The 19,334-nt window shown below is 44.6% G+C and overlaps 1 protein-coding gene across 1 annotated transcript in view; it reads right to left on the bottom strand.

The window, feature by feature from the left end:
• Positions 1 to 17,426, bottom strand: part of PLCH2 (phospholipase C eta 2) — a 106,705-nt gene extending 89,279 nt beyond the window's left edge. The window contains exons 1-5 of the mRNA XM_081341458.1: positions 17,360 to 17,426; positions 16,577 to 16,670; positions 16,378 to 16,459; positions 12,768 to 12,844; positions 12,224 to 12,517 (exon numbers count right to left, since the gene is read on the bottom strand). Coding sequence (XP_081197584.1) covers positions 12,224 to 12,517; positions 12,768 to 12,804 — 331 coding nt within the window. The 5' untranslated portion in view covers positions 12,805 to 12,844; positions 16,378 to 16,459; positions 16,577 to 16,670; positions 17,360 to 17,426. The remainder of the gene's footprint in view (positions 1 to 12,223; positions 12,518 to 12,767; positions 12,845 to 16,377; positions 16,460 to 16,576; positions 16,671 to 17,359) is intronic.
• Between the last annotated feature and the right edge of the window lie 1,908 nt (positions 17,427 to 19,334).

Genomic DNA, 19,334 nt, shown 5'->3' on the forward strand with positions numbered 1-19,334 from the left:
AGGGTTAACAATGTCTGTATCCAAACATTTTGCCGGTCATTTAAAAAAAAACTTGTTCTGTTTTAGCAAATCCACCTTGGGATTCTTTGCAGAAAAATGACCTTCTTTTTATACCACCCTCACCCCCACCCCAATTTTTCTTTCAGAAATTTAGCACTGGAAGGTTTTACGTTCATTTCTCAGTCCCTTCCAAGAATTTCTGGTTACCATGGTGCACCTCGGATGCGGTTCAGAGTCCCAAATATTTCCACAACGCAAGCAAGATTTCAACCCTCACACTAGGAAGAAAGGATGCAACCAACACCCCCCCCCCTCCCCAGTTAGGTAGCTACTGAATATTTTTATGGCAAGAGAACCATAAAAATATTTCTGGGAGTCTGCAGGCTGTTAATTAGTTATTTACAATTCCTAAATGCAGTCCTACCTTTCCAAACCTTGGGGGGCGGGGGGGGGGGAGGAAGCAAAGGTAGACTCTAGACAGAAATGAAGGAAAAATGTGGGAGGGAAGAAAATTTATATCACCCCACCCACCCATCCCGAGTGGCATTAGGAACACTAAACCGGAGTGCTTCTCTGGTAGGAATTCTTTTTTGAAATGTTTTTAAGTCAGAAAAAGGCCTTTTGAAAAGAAGCATTATTTCTGTCGCACATTATTTCTGTCGCTAATTGTCTATGCCGATTTAATTATAGCATTTTAAGATACAAGTGAGATCTGGCATTCTAATATCTAAGGGGCTGTCACCAAGAAGAGTGTGTGTGTGTGTGTGTGTGTGTGTGTGTGTGTGTGTGTGTGTGTGTGTGTGTTCCACCTCTTCTCCAAAGCACCTGAGGACAGGCAGAGCAAGAAGCAATGGATGGAAACTGACCAAGGAGAGAAGCAACTTGGAATTAAGGAGAAATTTCCTGACAGTGAGGACAATAAACCAGTGGAACAGCTTGCCACCAGAAATCGTGGGTGCTCCATCAATGGAGGTTTTTAAGAAGAGACTAGACAGTCACTTGTCTGAAATGATATGAATTGTCTGTTCGAGCTGGGGGTTGGACTAGAAGACCTCCAAGCCCCCTTCCAACTCGGTTATTCTGTCATTCTACACTAGGCTCATCGTCCTACTTGGCCTGGGATCTTATTAGGTCTTTGGACCTGAGCAATCTTCCAGTGAAACCTCCACGGGGTCGTTGGGAAACGGGCAGACGGGAGATATCCTATAAAGTACGAGCTGGTTAGCCTGTTGCACCTCGACAGCAGAGGGGAAAACCTAATTACAGGCTGTAATATCGCAGGTGGCTTCTGAATAACCTGGCCCTGTTTAAGAGGGGAAAAGAACCCTGTCCAATTCTGCGTGATCTAAAAAGACACAAGAAGTTGCGCCACAAACCTCTTAGCAGTAAGAAGGGTGGGGACCGAATATTTCCAGAGCTAGCTCTCCTCACAGATAACAGAAATGGAATTTGTTACCTCAAGCTGTGAAAATGGCACACTTAGGCAAGGCCTGAGAAAAACGGTGCAAAGCGTCTACTTATATGCATAGGGTTAGGTTTTGCGTTTTTTGTTCTTTTTGCCATATACACAGAGCTATTAAGGCTGCTTTTCCCCCCCCAGAAAGCCTTTGCATTCTTTCTGTTTTGCTGATTTTTTTTCACAGCCAGGGAGACTTTCTCTTCACCCACCGCTGGGATCCACTGCCCCGTATTCTAGGCACACAAGGAAGATTCTTTTGTCAGTCTGGGACCAGCTCCACGTGTGGTTTGCTTGAACCCAGAACAACACGGGTGCTTTCGTGGCACCGCTGTGACTTTGTGGGAGCTCTTTCTCTCATTTATTGGAGGGGAAAACCCTACCTTGTTTTCCAGGATTTGGACCCATCAGCAGTTCTCTCAAGGGGAAAGAGAGCTGGATGGCTTTGCAGATCTGTTGCATAAGAATTATTATGATTTTTTTTGCAAATGAATAGAGGATAAAAGTAAAGATGTAGACTACAATCCATTTCTTTCAGCTGTACGGCAGCTTGGAGCAAGGAAGGGATTAACTGACGTTGCTTGTTCCTGCTTTCCAGGCCAGTTTAGATGGACACTCTTCAAGTTGCTTTTGAGGGTCGGTGTCTGTGTGTGTGTGTTTGTGTGTGTGCGTGTGTGTGTGTGTGAAAGCAATGAGCACAGCCAATGCCTTTTAGTAACCTATCTGATTCACCCGTACGTAGAAGAACGAACGTATCTCTCCTTCTAGTATCAGATCGGTTCTGAGTCGTGGGCTGGAGAAGGCTCCATTGTCTCACTGTTGTCATATACTGAATAGAATAGAGCTGGAAGGGACCTTGGAGGTCTTCTAGTCCAGCCCCCCCCCCCCCCGCTTGAGCAGGAGAAACCTATACCATCTTGGACAAGTGATGATTGTGTTTAGATACAGACTCGCTCCGATGCAGAAGTGGGACAGAGGTTCCTCCAAGGAAATGCAGTAAGCCCGGCACTCGTCAAATTCCAGGACGCTGCTGCCCTCTGCAGTCCTCCACAAAGCAGATCTCAGATGCGTTACGGAAGCGGCGCCTTAAGGGCATCCATCCCTGCAGCAGCATCCGAAAGCTGTGCCTGTCCTCCACACCTCTGAGAATCTGCCAAGAGAGTTCGCGAGAACCAGGAATTCTGGAGAAGTGGAGAAGTGGAACAGGCACGCCTCTCCGTAGGTCAAGAAAATGATGGCATGTAAGACCTTCCACTCTTAACTGCAACAGGTCTCCTGCTTGGGGGCAGGTAGAATTTTTCTCAACCCAACCACGAACATCTGAGGACTTCTGAGCATCCGCAGCCGCCCTGAAAAATCTCTCTCGACTTTCTCCTGCCTTTCGGAATTGCTTCAAGGATTGCAACTGGGAAGGGCGGGGTCTGAAGCCCTGATCTTGCTAAGTTTGGATCTTCGTTGCCTTCCAACCTTCTAGCAAACTGCTGGTGGATAATGGAATAGCAGAGCTGGGACCTTGGAGGTCTCCTAGTCCAACCCCCTGCTCAAGCAGGAGACCTCACACCATCGCAGTCAAATGGTTGTCCAGTCTCTTCTTAAAAGCCTCCAGTGACGGAGCTCCCACAAGGTCTGGTGGCAAGCTGTTCCACTGATTAATTTTTCTTACCGCCAAGAATTCCCCTCCTTGGTTCTAGGTTGAATATCTCCTCTATTAGTTTCCATCTCTTCTCGTCTTGCCTTCCTTTTGGTGCTTCGGAAAATACGCTGACCCCCTTTCTTGGGAACTGGTGAAGAAAACTTTCTATCTCCTAGGCTGCGACTCATCCATTATGGTCCACCATATCCCACATATAGCCGATGAGGGAGAGAGTTTGTGTAACTTGGTTTGTCACCCTGCCAGACTGTTTTTCAGGATGGAGGGGTGGACGTCATGCCAAAGCCTTGACAGAAATCAACAGATTGTTCCCTACATTCTTAGACTAGCTTTCTTTTCCCCCAAAAAGTCAATTCAACAGCTCTAGATGATAACAGCTTGTTACCTAGGATACATGGCTATGCAGTATAAGCCACATCTCCGTTTCCAGAAAGAGTTCTTTGATTGCTAAACCAAGGTTGGAAACTGCATTTGATGAGACAGGTTAACTTTAGGTCAGCAGTAACATCCCATTTGATGGGCAACTCACACAGGCTGGCAGCTTATTGCATTAGTTACACGATTTATAATTTATTTATATCAGGAGGCAAGACGGCTCAAAGTGAGATTTTACGAATGCCAAGAGAAATAAAAATGCGAACAAAAAAAATGCTATTTGATCAGCAGGTGTAAAAACCTCAAAGAACTTGCAACTCAATAAAACCGAATGCGGTTAAGTGGCTCAATTTTCAGGGGTTAATTAGATCTTTTAATTATCAACTGTGATAACTCTTAAAGAGTCCCTGACGATTTGGAGGTATCCAAATGTAAGAATTAACTACGGTAGCGGAACGGGCATGAACGCCTCAAAGGTCTGCAAAGCTTATAGCGTCCGTTGTGTGCCCTTTTTCAAAAAATTAAATTAAACTAAATTAATACAAAATTTTGAATCCACCTATCTACTCTTGGGCTGCAAAGGGGAACCTGGCAGTAAATAATTTTTCAGGGCAGCTGCTAACGTCCAGCCTCTTAATGGCCCTCCCTTGCAACCAAACAGGTTGTCTACTTCCAGGGCAAAAATTCATGAGCCAGAGAAACAGGCTGCCTCCGATACTATTTTGTGTGCAATTTTGCAGCAAGTCAACACAGCTAAATATGGGATGTCTCCTTCACCTCCCCCCAGGATACTACTACTCATAAACAAACCATCAAGAATTTTCACTGGGGTTTTTAAAAGACAGCATAGCAGACAGTGCTATCATTCCCAGACTCGGCAAAGGGCGACCACAAATTGGATGACGCACCTCAAGCGAATGTCTCTGTTTAATCCCGAGTTGCCTAATTTAACTTGTTTCGGGAAACATGGACCCAGGTGACTTTCATCTGCGGACGCACCTCTTCCTTCCGGATTGCTCTGAAATTCCGATCCCGTCTCTGACCCTAATCCTCCTCTCCTCTAATCCCCCTTCCAAGTGGAGGTATTAGCCTAGTTAAGAACAGAATCTATTTCCAAAGGAAGAGGGAAATATGCAGTTACCTGTGCTGGAAAGGCAAGGCCAAGGTATCTTTCCTAGGCGAGATCACAGGGATTGTCCCGCTAGTGTGGATTCGGATGGCAAACCCTTTTCCTCCCCCCCCACCCCGAACAGGAGGACAAGAGGTTTCCTTAAATGACATTAGAGGATCGGCTGCATGGCACAAACAGAGCACCATTCACTTCTATCGTCCTGATTTTGGGGGAAAGGATGTTGCGTGACGGAGAAGCCTAGGGAGATTCTCAGTCATCCAGGTCACGGCTGTGCCAAAGACGCTTTTCCCCCAAAGCTTTTTCAGAGCTGAAGAAGCTTCTTGGATGAGAAGCGAAACATCTTCAAAGACAGAAAATAAAGTCCAGTTGACACGTAAAAAAGCACCTTTGGGACATGACTGTTCTGAACCAGCCTGCTACCGGCCTTGCAATAAGGCAAACCCCTGTTCAAACAGTAGAGACTGGAGAGCGTCTGAGGCTGGAAAGCGTCTGCCAAGATTTATTACTCAAACAACAGAACAAGAAACAAAACACTGGAACTTGAATCCTCAAACGGAAGGGTTGCTTTCAGCAACCAGCCCTTCCCCAAACACTCCTTTTATTTAGAGTTCAGGGCGTGGCCTCCCTGTGCCTCCTCCCGAGGAGTCCCACAGCCTTTCTCTGTTTGTTCCTGCTCGACTGCCTCCTGCGTCGGGCGTCCTTGAACAGGGCCAGCTGTGGGTCATCATCCTCCGCACTATCGGGCTCACGCAGCTGAGAAGAGGGCCCCGGCTGGGGGCTCTGCGAAGCCTCCAAGCCATCATCAGCCAGTTCGTCTTCCACACCCTCCTCCTCCCCCTCATCTGAGTCACCCGAGACATCTGAGCCGGCTGCCGGACCCACAGGCTGGCCCTGAGTCACAACAATGACAGAAAAGGTGCATTCTTGGGAAAACTCCCCCCCACCCCCAAATGTAGATCCCTAGTCAATAATAGCCTTCTCTCTGAGATCCGATGGCGTGGGCTGATGTAAGAAATTGGATGGAGAGCCATAATAAAGTGATATAAAACGTGTGTTACAGAGAAGTTCTCTTTACTCGGGGTAAAATCCCATCGTAAGCTGAGGTTTGGGCCTGCACAAAGTCTCCGCAGTCTGCATTCTTTACCTTGGGGCCGTGGAGAGGAAAGTGCAGAGGCCCACCTGCTCACAGGTGCTCAGATTCTTCAAAGAAAGTGCAGTTTAACTTCCAGGTAGATGGGATGGGGGTGGGTGGGAGGGGTAGTGTGGGAACAGAGGGAAACAGAAAGGCACTGTCTGGGAAGAGCAAAAAAGGGAGACACAGTGGAGGACAGGAAGAAATTACTTCCAATGAGATACCAAAAAAAAATGAATAGGAAATGCACCCAGTGTTACAAAAGTGCCATTGAACGGTGGCCAGGCTAGGAGTCTGGCTTGCAAAAATTCAGACTAGATGGCACAAAGATAGATTAAAACTCTCTTTGTTGTCCTGCTCATTTTTTGGGGAGCTCAAATTCGGGTAGCCAAACGGGGAAACGGTAACAATGCCTTTTGCTTTCTTAACTGACGTTCTTTTTTCTTTGGGTTGCATCTCTGAAGCTCAACTTCTCTCGGTGATGACTAAATGACTTTTGAAGATAGCACTGGAACAGCCAGATGGCTGCACTGAGATGCGGTACTCCAGTCTGTGAGCAGGCAAAAAAAAAATATCTTTAAAACAAAACAAAACACCACCTTATTAGTATTCTTTCAAAAGAACGCTAAACCATTAAAAAAAAACCAACAGGTTTAGTTCATTGGGAAGCACCAGCCAAGCATTACAATGGGCTGATGGCTCAGTGAAAACCTGTGTCAAATCGCTCCTGGATCAAAGCTGGGATATGATTGTAGCAGGTGCCACCCCTGACCTGACCTTGTCGTTAATCACGCAGCTGTTGAAGCATGCTAGATTATAACTAAGGGGCTAAAATGTGTCACAGGGAAGAGAGAAAACATTATTTTAGAAGATGGAAAGCGAGAGATAATTGGAAACGGCAGAGATATTTAGATCCCAGGGTAAGGAAGCGCTCCGGAGCAGGTGTGGCTGTGCTCGCCAAACCTGCTGGTGCCTCCTTAAAGAAGCTGCGTCTTTGGGCTACGGAGACACCAACAGGATGTTTACTTCCCTTCCCAAAAGTTCGGTCTGACGTTCCCATGGCTTCAATGGGTATTTGTCCTAAAGGTCCAGCTTCTTTAGGAAGACCACACCAGGGGTCATCTCCTTGCCCGTGTCTGCTCCGAAGCATCTGCTCGGCTTCGGAAGTACAGGGGCACGGAGCATCCCTACGGAGCTGCCTCCCTCTGGGCTGAGACAAATGAGCCCAGTTACTAGAACCTCGTTTGAGAGACGTGGTCAGCCCTAAAATTCACCCGATAAGGCCCAGCCTTCCTGTCCACCTCTGCATTTGCAGGACCTCTTCATTTCTCACACAGAGAGGATGCTCAGCTGCATCCCTTCCCAGACAGTTTCCATGGCAACCTTCACTTCAATGGAATATTGTCGGGTTTTAAAGGAACAGAGAAGGGGACTTCAAAACAAGGGATGAGGCAACGTGTGCTCCCAGGCCTCTCCTCCACCGGTGGCCTCATGGTGTTAAGCTGCCCCAGGGGAAGCCTCTTTTTGTGACTGCATAAACCCCCAGCGCCTTCCAACTTTCTTCAGTTTTGCAAAGGTGGATACTTTGCGGTTTTTCGAGCAGAACCGTGTCGCGCCAGCAACTCAAGTGCCCAGGATCGAAAAGTGTTTGGATCTGTGAGGGCATTGCTTATTAAAACAGGGTGGCATGCTAGATGCTCAAGAAGCCAGTTTAATCTACTGCTGTTACTATTTAGCAATTTATACCACGTTGCGGTTTTATTTAGGGAAGAAAAAAAAACAATAAGTGGCTTATGGCTAATACACAGTCGATGGAAACCATATAAATCCTTCCCAGTTACTAAGTCTCTATTTCGCTTGATTTCACAACACAACGTGTATCAGTTTCACATCGCAGCTTTTCCTAATGTACACACAACTGCCTCCAGTATAAATAACTTAACATAAATTCCCAAGGAAAACCTTCCGTTTTAAGGTGCGTTTCCCCGAGGTTGCTCTTTGTTGCATTCACCTTCCAACACAACTTTTAAAATGTAGACGCATCATAGGGTGCTCACTTTTCCTAAGGGTACGTTGTTATTATTGCTATTTTTTTGAATGCTTCTCTCACAAACTGATTCTTTATGCAGATTTTTTTTATTATTTGGGAGAGAGGGGGTCTAAACATACTTCATATTGCTGCCTGACTTACAACGAGGTTAATTTTGCCAGATCTGATTAACCATGACTTACAACCACAACTGGGACCAGAATTTTGATTTCTTAAGCAAGGCGATCGGGAAGCGAATCGGGAAGATTTTATAACCTTTTTTGCCAGTCGTGGACAATCATCTGTTCTCCTAGAAAACCCACGGAAGATTCCTTTCGGAGTCCTAATTTCAACGTACAACTCCCCACTTCAACGACGGCGTTGAACGCGACCTCATTAGGACACTACCCTATTGAACCAAGGGTAGGGTAAAAAAATAATAATTCAAAAGCAACTCCAGCTTAAACTAAGACCCAGGTGGGTTCTGCTCTGTTGGGAGCTTCAGGCTGTGTCTGTTAGGAAGCAGTCTTTATGCCACCGGCTTCTATAAGTTGTGTCAATGCTTCTTTCTTAAGTGTGTGCAGGACCTCAATAAAGAAAGGTTAGCCGCCATAAAAATGCTGCACAGATTAAAGTTGCTGGATCGTAACAAGAGCGTTCCTCCCTTCAGCATGTGGCCAAGCGCCCCGTTCGGGCCTGGATATGTATGTCTAACCAGAACCAGCCAGTTTCTGGGGTCATAGTAACAGGGCAACTCCGAAAGTTAAGTTAGGTATGTCTCCAAAACCTGACAGAACAATACGCTATTACGGCCTACTGGGATCGGCAGCCACGCTAGATGAGAAAATTATTGGATAGATCCTTCAGCTGCGCAAATAATTTTTTTTTCTTATTGCTCACTTTGTTATTTGCCAGCCAGGATTCTTTGCCAAGCCCATCCGAGTCTATCGGGAAACAAGAACGAGAACAAAACCAAACCTTGAACTATCAACCAGAGATTCCCAGCTATTAAGAAGTGTGAGACTAAAACAAAAAAAAACACCAATGCAGCTTATTTACCGTTGACAAGTTCCGTGGGTTTTTCCTTGGTCTCCAAATCTGGGTCAAATTATACCATTATTCCACCTTCACTGTCCCTGGAGGCCATGAGCATCTTCTCGGTCTCACTCACCTAGTCGGTTGTGAGGAACGCAAGAGCAGGTCCCTTGCGTTGAAAGTTATAGCAAGCTGACCTCTCCACAACCGTAGATAGACGACTCTATTTTGCTTTTTTTTTTTAAAGAGTCTCCTTCTGACCGTCCAACTCCTATACGTTTGGGAAGGTTGTATAAAGAGGATTTTGAAGTTCCTGTCAATATTTTAGGCAGCAACTAAAATTTCTGCTCCATTTCTGACTCCTTAGAATACAATCGGACGACAGAGTTGGAAGGGACCTTGGAGGTCTTCTAGTCCAACCCCCTGCTCAACCAGGAGGGCCTATGCTGTCCCTTTGTGCTCTTTGTGGCTCCTTCGAAACGTTCAGGGATGATGTCACGGGTTGCACGAAGGAAAAGCCTGGGCTGCTCTAAGTTTAGAAAGTGCCTGCTCCCAGGTCTTTTATTTTCTTGTATCCTAGCCTTTTATTAAAATCATCCTGTCCGGTTCGTCATCTTTCTTATTTCATCCCGTCTCAAAAGTCTGGTTAACCATCAGACTTCAAAATGAGATTCAGCACCCATGAGGCTATCTGCCCAAGCAACATGGTTATTTCCTGCTCAGGGTCTCCATTTTACATAACCGAAACCAAGCAACAGACTTGGTACAGGGTGGCCAAATCAGAGAATTCTATTCACTGAGCTACCAAATATATATATATATTAAAAAATTACAGACAGTGGGGGGGGGGAATTTCCAGGGAAATATTCCCTGGAAATATCTGGGTAAAATCACCGCATAGAGCTATGGATTATACAGATTTACCTGAGTGTAAACGCCAATATAAATTGAATAAATATACCTGGGTATAGGATTATATTATAAAGTTATGCATTGTAAAACCAATGCTTGAAGTTTGGCTTTCAAGAAATTATAAACATCCGCAGAAGGCAATAAAAATTCAATGTTTAGGAGAAGCAAGTTAAGAACCGTTAGATGTGAGCAGTTGTGAAAGTACAGTAAATAACCCTCTGGTAAAATCAGAATATCCTTGCTGAGTTAGGCCTAAAGTCTACATAATGTGTAAATCTACATCCAGAGACCAACCAGATTCCAGTTATGTACGAGTCTAACCATACCTTCCTAGTTACTAGTTTTTAGGGACCATGATGAGTATCCAGGGATAGCTTTATCTACCATGAAAAATATTGCTTTAAGGGTTTCCGTGGAGCATGACAAGATATATAGAACAAGAAAGCTGTCCAATACAGAGATTTATTTTCTAGAAGTTACTTTAGCAAAAAAGGTGGCGAAGGAGCTAACTGGAGCAAGATGGGAGAGAATATAACAAGGAAGCACAGCCAAAATGCAGACCTTAATGTCTTCTAATGTCATAATATATAACGTCGAAAACTATACAGTATAAATTAACGGGATATTAGTAATACATCCTTTCACTTTCCCATGTTCCAGGGACAAAATATGCTGTATAGAACCAAAATGGCATTGTATACACGTTAGGGGAAGATTTATTTCCTTTTTACTGCGTTTTCGTCTTAATTTTTTCCCCCCCTCAAGCTTTCCCTTACGTTGAGACAGCCCTGCAAAGTGTGCGAGGCTGAGAGTCACCCAGGGGTATCATGTTGAGATTTTGAAGAGAAAGAAGAACCGAAGGGAGGAATGTGAAAGATTAAATAAATAAAAAAGGATGTTTATACGTTATTGTTGCTTTAAAAAAAAATTAAGGCAGCAATCAATTTAAATCCACCGACTGCAGATTTTACTCTATGAATTCTGACCGCAAGAAGAACCGCGGGAAAGCAGATGAAGGGAAAATGGGATGGAGTATTCTGGAATGGGTTACAACTAACTTCAATGATTAATGTTGGCTGGTTGTTGGCTCATATACCACTTATTTAGCCCTAAAAAAGTAGATGATGATGATGATGAAACTAATTATAAATACGTAACTCACAGCACACACCGGCACACCTAAAAACCAGGAGCAAGGTGGAATTCCTCACAAGAAAATTAAAGAGCCAAAGGGAAAAATGTTAGTCACATTAGAGCAAAACTTAGAAAAAGCAACAGATACCGCTCAAAAATTAAAAACAGCCCTAAGGGATAGCTGAAGTAGCTGACCTTCTTCATGCTAAGTGACACCACTGGGAAAGTTCTGCTTAATGGCCCAGGCAACGTATAACCTGGATGTTATACATGACAGAGATGAATAGTCCTGAGCGTGCATGAAATATATCTCCTGTGCAATTTTATATCCTGCACAGAGTATAAGCTTCTTTGACCTACCTCTAAGCTTGCAGAATCTCTTGAGGAAGCACTGAAATCATGATAAATTACGGGCTGCTGAGAAATAACAGGAGAAAGCCATTCTGTTCCACTCACCGGGGGGTTTTTTTGGATGCAGTCCTACACCCCAGGAACTCAAGAGCCCACGCTGGAATGCAAGAACTTGGGGCTCTTGATCCATAGATACAGGTAGCCCTCCACTTACGGTCGCAATTCAGCCCAAAATGGTCTGTGGTTAAGTCAGACAGTTGCCAAGTGAATTTTGCTCCAGTTGACGACCTCAAAGGTCCCCTCCAACTTTATTATTATTATTATTATTATTATTATTATTATTATTATTATTATTATTATTATTATTATTATTATTATTATTACAGCTGTTGAATGAATGAACCTTTATTGTCAAAGTACAACCGTGTATACATCGAGATTGGCTGAGCCTCCCTTCGTACCCCCACCCCCAACTTACAGTGACACAAACCCTCCATCTTATTACACCATGTGAGCTAACTGCACAACGCACCGGCCTCGTGCAAGTCAATCATGCATAAAGTTTATAAAATTATTTCCCTTTCAAAAGCCTAACACCCCACGGATAGAAGCTGTTCTTCAGCCTGTTGGTACGGCTGGCTATACTCCTGTATCTCCTACCCGATGGTAGGAGAGTAAAGAGGTACCGTCCAGCGTCTGAGTCATCCCTGAGAATTTTCTTCACTCTTCCGGTTGTTCACCTATTTGAATCCCGTCCCTGGTCTTAAGTCACCTTTTTTTTCCAGCGATGTTGTAACTTCAAATGGTCCCTAAACGAACGATTGTAAGTCGAGGGCTACCTGTATTCCCAGAAACCTAAAAGGGTCAACCTGTTATCTTGGCTGCCCCTATATGGAAGTTTTTTTTTAAAAAAAAAGCAAACTGAAATGCTTCATCATGTTTTCCTCACCGCAGATTTTTTTTAAAAAAAACCAAACAAAAAACAGTAATATGTGTGTAATATCAAATCAATTTACCTATCGTAATGACGTTTGTGGAAAGGAAGGAGTGGCGATGCGCATCCTTTTCGTGCGAGAGGCCGCCTGGTTGTCCCAAATCAGGAAACATGACTTCCAAAGTCGCCACACGCCCCAGCTGAAGATTTTCTGCCTCTTTGGAAAACGGATGCATTTGAAGAAGGATCTTCAGTTCTGCCAATCTTATGTCACCGTCAGAAGGAAGGCTGTTGTTTGCGCCATATTTATCTAGTGTTTTTCCTTCGGGCTGATAACAGCTGCCCAGGTCATCAAGAGAAAAATCCTTTCTCTGACCTGTTAAAAAAAAAAGTCTTCAATAATTCAATGCATGGGATTCAGACTCCAAAGTACACGTTCTGCCCCTGAGTAAGTTGCCTTTGTGTAGTTTCCATTCAACGTCTGGATTTTAACGTCTCTTTTCTTTTTGGCAAAAAGACTGCTTAGGTATTCCAAGGGATCCGATCGGTTAGTGCCTTGGTCACACAGTCCGTGTGTCAGGAAAAGTACCAGACCCCGTGGTGAATAAAGTTCACATCTATATTACCTTTTAAAGCAGGAAAGCTTCTGTCATTCTGTTGCATTGGTGTTCACTGGGTATTTCTTTGTGAGTTGGTAGAACAGCTGAGGAGAAAAACAACAGAAGATTAGCACACACTTTCTTCTTCGGTCCTATGACATTCTTCGGTCCTATGACATTCAGCAGAAAGCATGAAAAATACTTATTTTGACAGCTTCTACAGCAACTGAGATTAAAGCCGTGATTTTGCTGTCTTCATCGTGAGAACTTTTGGTCTAACTTTTTTTCAGCCTGCTTATTTGGTGAACTTATGTAATTACTTGATTTGTTATTCAAACTTCCGAGCTGGTTTAGAAGGAAAAGCTTATCAGAATTGATTCAGAGGCACATCTAATCTTACTCAACCATTCAGTCTGGTTACTTGATTTAATGACTCGAGTGAATCACTTGTAAAGTGAGCCAATGAATTCGCTTTTAAAATGATTCACTTTTAAAACTGAATCTCTGAGATGAAGACTCATGTATTTCTTCTTGCCGTCCGTTCGAGGCAGCTGCTTTTAATTATGATCGTCTTCTCCACCTTAATTATGATATGGTGGTGGTTCTTTCCAACCAACCCTGCTTTGCGAACCTCGGGGAACACGCTCCCATGCCAGTTCCAAAATAAATTATCGGAATGTATAATCTAGCAAGAAAACTGACATTTAAAAGAACACAGAATTCTTCCCGGGCCTAAAATTATAAAGCTGGAGGATAAGGAAGTCAGAGGGAAGATTGTGTTTACTTGACTTCATCAAAACTCAAACGATGGCAGTGGCAGGATTCCACCCTAACTTGCAGAGGCTCACAGATACTCCATCAATCACTACGGTAGGTTAAAAAAAAATGGAGATGCTAGGTCAAAAATGTTTTCAAAGAAATGTTATGCTAAGCTGGCATCACTTCTGTTTCTGCCATCACAACCCAGCATTGACTAGAAAATTAATTAAATCATAAAAACATAAAATTTAAAAAAAATCTAGATGCAAACTGAACACTCTTCTCAGAAATGGAGCCAGGTACCCCACTAATTATTCGTGGGGTTATTTTTAAAGCAATTGTGTTCTGAAATGAACACCTGACCCCATTTCTTTTTGAAAATGCTTTTTGAGCATTTCAGTGGCTGTTTTGTTTGGAGCAGCACTCCTGAGGGCAAAGAGCAGCTGAGAAGAGGGGAAGAAACTGCAGGTAAGAAATATTATAATATCCGCATTGCATTGGAACACGTACCTGGACCAAAATTGGTCTATAAAATAGATTTAAAAGCTGGCTGATTCTTAAATTTTTCTGCTTTGCCTACCTGTGTAAGCATTATTCTGTTTTATTTTTTCTTTTGCCAGCCAGCAAAATATCTTTATTCCTTTCTCTATTTCGCAACTCAGCCCATTACATGTTTTATAGGCCACAGTTACAGGAAAGTCACTGTGATACTTATCTGTCCATATAATTTTAGTTATCCATCAGGGGATAACTAAATGGGAGGCAATCGTTTGCATGGTTTGGAAAAACAGGAGCTGACAGTAGGTGTGCTTTACAGCAAAGCAATGTAAGGTTTAATATGCGCCTTTCAACAATTTCAGACTTATTTCCCTGCCTAGATACTAGCCTTCTGGCAGTTGCAAAGGCAGTATTAAATATTTGTTGGTCTGATCCACAGAAATGATTCTTTTTGCAGTCAAGAGGTTAGAACAATACACAGACAGGGAAATACATATTTCCTTCCTAATGTTCTTCCCACAAGTGCAGGATCTACTTTTTTCAGATCAACCAACTGTTGATCCGTTGGTTGCGACAGGAACTGACCCATCAGCTTGTCACCTAACAGAGAGTGACTGATCCAAAGTCACCCAGCCAGCTTTTCTTCTGTTTCTCTTCTCCGACTCCCAATTCGGACAATCCCCAATCAGCTAGTCAGGGGTAGGCAACCTTGGCTCTTTTATGACTCGTGGACTTCAACTCCCAGAATTCCTGAGCCGGCAGAGCTGGCGCGTGATGATAAAAACTCTGCTCGTGTTTCTCTTTTCTCAAAGCTCGTGCTACACACACCGCACCTTGTGGCAGTTGGTGGCTGCTTTCGCTGACCAAGCAACATTCCCCACGCCCAGTTCCACAAACCCAAGAATCAACCTAAGCCAAGGAACGAACATCAGCTGCCCAACAGCCTCTTCTGCACTCAGGTGGAGCGTGAAAGGGGACACCTGTATTACCTGTGACTCTGTTTGGCAAGGAGCTTTGTGGACAAGAGGCAGCTGCTGCCTATTCAGCCGTGCAAACGAAAAAGCGGAAGGAATAAAAAGACCCAGATGAAAGGGCTTGAAAAGTGAACCAGGGAAAGTTGAGGATAAACATGGAAGGATGTCCTGACAACACCAGCATTCAAGGCTAGGGAGGTTTGTGGGATAGTAGACAGACTTTGAAGGGAATAAAAGGCAGCAGGGAATTCCATAAAGCCAAACGTATTAATTTATGTGGAGGTGCATTTATGCATGTATGTATAAATCAAGGCAAGGGCAGAAAAGAGGACGCCGGAATCTGTTACCCCAAAAACTAATGGGTGGGGGCTAGGACCAAAATTATTACATCTCTTTCCAATTCGCCTACGCTGGCGTGTTATTAAAATTAAGAAAATGAAATTACTCTGGCCATGTACTTAAAAGTAATTTCCCTCTCCCTTCCACAGTAAACAGTATATTTTGACAGTAATTTAGGGAATTGTCTGGGCTTATGCCTTTCTGCCTCCACAGATCACATGCGTGATTTTATTTATCTTCCTTGCCTGCTTCCTTCTGAGCTAAAGAGCTCAGCCTGCCATCACCTCTCTTTCTAGGGCTGACAGTCTGTCGCGTTTTAAAAGACTATTATGACCTTACTCGGTGAAAACGTAACAAACTATTACTTTGAAAAAACACCATCTTGGCAAACACCAAACAGCAGAACAATAAAAACACCAAGGAACACAACACAAACACTTTAAACCATTCAGCTAAGGCACCTTTCCTGAAAAACCTCAGTTCATGGAAAAGTCACGAGAGTTTCCTTGAGGGTGCCTTTCCGGGCAAAAGACCTGGATTCGAAAGAGGGCTGAGTCAGGCCTGCAATGGGAGAGATTTGCAGATTTAAACCACGACAAGAGCCGTCCACCTGGTCCAAACCCCGAATCCCACAGCGAGAAAGGTATCCGACAAGGAAAAGTCAAAATGCCGCAAGAGACTGAAGTGAGTTGCCCAAGTTTCCTCCTCCTGCACTTTTCACCTTCACAAAGATCCTGCGAGGTAGGCTGCCGAAAGAGATAAATGGGGCAAGTCCAGACAGGGTGCTAGGGAGCTTAAGCGGCTCCCCCGAATCTGGGATTTCTTGAATGGATCCCTTATACAGATCCTCTCAGGTTCAGAAGCATAATTGCTGCGATTGAAGTTCTCAACCTGCAGACTCGAGGTAACTCCCCCGTTCTTGTGAACCTTATACAGAAAGTCTGCTTTCCCCCCAACCTAGAAGTGTACTGCCTTTTTTTTCATTTTTCTTCCTGCTGGACCCCTTAAAAGTTAAAAAAATTAAAAGCTCATCGGGAAGCTGGGCCAAGCAAAGCCTGCCGTCTTACCTCATCTCAATCTTGCTCTCCCAAGAGCGACAATACTTCCAAAGGGCTGGCTTCTCGGAAGAAGGCAGGCCTGACCTCTCCCCTGCAGAGGAAGGAGGCAACAGGTTTAAAACAAAAGGTTCCCCAGCCCGGCCCGAGGAGTTCCTCCCGTTGGAGCTAAGTGAACGGGGCACCCAAAGCGGCTGTGTTGAAAACTCACCTTACCTAGGCAAGAAACAGCATGCGTGAAATACTGAATGGACGACATATATCTCAGTGGGATGCTGTTTTCTTGCTCTCCTTTGCTAGCAGAGCTGGAGCAAAGGAAGGGAGAAAGAGAGACAGAGAGACAGAGAGAGAGAGACAGAGAGACAGAGAGATGGCAAATGCTGTTGCAACTTTAGAAGCTGCAGAACTGTTCTTGTAAGAGCTTGTTGGAAGTTGCCCAACTCGCTTTGGCTTCAAAGCCAGGAAGAAGACTTCGTACTACAAAACCAAGGAGTCTGAGAAGGAGGAGGGAGGGAGGGAGGGAGGGAGGGAGCGTACCTCAAGTCCCCCACTCTGCTTCCCCACTCTTCCTCCGGACAGCTGCAACGTCTGGCCTTCCCCCCGCGCTTGCCTGCCCAGTTTCTCTCCCTGTGCAGGGCTCTCCAAAAGGCCCGCCCCTCCCACGCACGCTTTACATAATGACGGCCCGGAGATTACAAGGCGACTCTTTAGCCTCTTTCTCCCAGCTCCAAGGTAACAAGTTCAAAGGGAGGAGGAGGAGGAGGAGGAGGCCAAAGGCAAAGTGGCGGGGAAGCCCGCTGGCCTAAGATGGACTTCGTCAGCGGGGGTTGTTGGTTGTTGTTGTCGTTTTGTTTTGTTTTTTTAAAAAAGGAAGGGAACTCGTTCATCAGGTTGGAAAGGAGAGAAGAAAAATGTTTGTTGCTGAGTTTCCACACTCCCGCTCTTCCTGCACAGGCCGGTGAGAGGAAAAGGTGTGTGTGTTCAGTTAACGTACCTGCCTGCCGTGCACGGCAGGTTCGGTTAATCATTAGCAAGCGAGTCGGCTGGATCTCTTCTGCCTTCCCAGATGCCTCGTCCTGAACGTGTCTGGGGCAGGTAACGACCACAGCCCCCAAACCTGTCCTGGGAAAGAGAGGAGAGGATGCAATCGGATCTCCTGCCTTAGGCAGGGGGTTGGACTAGAAGACCTCCAAGGCCCCTTCCAGCCCTAGGATTCTATGATTCAACCCCAAGCTTTAATCTCTATGTATCTATGATACATATAAAGGATACCTTGGGTAGGTCTGAGCACGGATCAGACGCCGTCGGGCTGGACCCCAGTTGTGATAACCACTGGCCAGCACAGCCAACGGGCTGTCGTGATGGGAATTATAATACTACAATGTAAATGTCTCAACCCGTAATGGGTGTAAGCCGCCCAGAGTCCCCCTGGATGCCATAAATAGTTCATAAGGCATATAAATAAATAAATAATAAAAGTCTAGATTAGGTACCAAGTCTGAGAAACCTGCCATCCTAAAATCGGATTTCATTTATGCATTTCATGGGATGGCAAAGCACGTGTCATCCAAGCTTCAGTGGAACGCAACAGACTTAACAGCACCAAGAAAACCCGGGGGGGGGGGGAGAATGAAAAACCTCATTCAGGCCTGCCCACTTCAATCCTCTACACACACACACACACACACACACACACACACAGACACATACACACAAGGTTTGGAAGTTACCATCTGTTCAATCAGATGCACAGCCTTATAAATCTTTGATGGCTGGCCAACCTGTGCAGGAGACTGGACTTTCAGCCGTAGACCTAAGCTCAACAGCACGTCCCTAAACTGATTAAAAAATGTATTTTCTCAATATTATTTTCTCAAGAAATAACTCATGCAAGTGGAATGGATGGAGGGAATGTTCAATCAAAAGTCCTCCTCCTCCTCATGAGCTAATTTCACCATCTAGAAATAGGAAGATCAAGTTCCAGACACAACTGTGGATCCAGCCAATTTTTTTTTTTTTTTTGTAATCTTAATCTACTCCCAGTTCAACAAAGCTTACAGCTCGTTAAGAGTTTGGCAAGGCTAATCCTACCGTAATAAATTGGTTCTTACACTGTGCATCTGTCAATCCACGAGAGAGAGAGAGAGAAAGAGAGAGAGAGAGAGAGAGAACGAACTCTATCAGCTTCAGTTTCTCTGGCTTTCTGATTTTTTCCAGTCTTCAATTGCATTCCCTTTCACCCAGTTTTCACATCTGGTTGCGCATTTTTAAGGCCGCACAAAAATGTGTCTGCCTTTGGAGCGCGCAGTTTTAATGGGCCCACTTTTTGCAAACAACTTTCTTGAAGATGTTACCCTCTTGGGTTTCGACGTGTGCACTAACGTGTTATGGTGGTGTTACATTTTTCTCTGACTTAAAAGCTCTTTTGTACACATCTTTTTCGTTTGGGATGCTGGGCTACCAAAAGTTCCACATCTCAAAATGCCCGTTTGTGTTCACATCTTGGTTTGAGGAGAAGGAGAGAAAAAAATAAACTGGAAAATTCATACGCTCTGCTGAAAAAAACCTCCGTCCATCAACCTGGAGTTCCCCATCTTTGATTCCGGTTTGATGACCTACCCCCATCGCATAGCCACAGCACAAAACTAAGTCAAAATCAACCAAAGCACCCTTAAGGCCTACTCCCACGTAGGAAGCGGGGTGCAGCCACAATTGCAGGCTGCAAAAATCTTGACAATGATTAGAAGGCAGACAAAAGACACCTTAAACTCCGCTGCCGTTTAGAAACGACCTGGAAGTTTTGCAGCTCTGGTCAAATCACGTTAATTACCGTTGTCGAATTTTTCACTTCACTGCTTTATGAAGTTCAGGAATCGGGACTCCGATATCAGAGTCTCTTCCTGCTCCAGGCTGATTCTGAAGTAGCACTTGAGTTTAGCTCCTTTGGCTCATTTTCAATCTGGGCAAAA

The sequence above is a fragment of the Vipera berus genome, assembly GCF_964194415.1.
Source record: "Vipera berus genome assembly, chromosome: 17".
Taxonomy (NCBI): Eukaryota; Metazoa; Chordata; class Lepidosauria; order Squamata; family Viperidae; genus Vipera; species Vipera berus.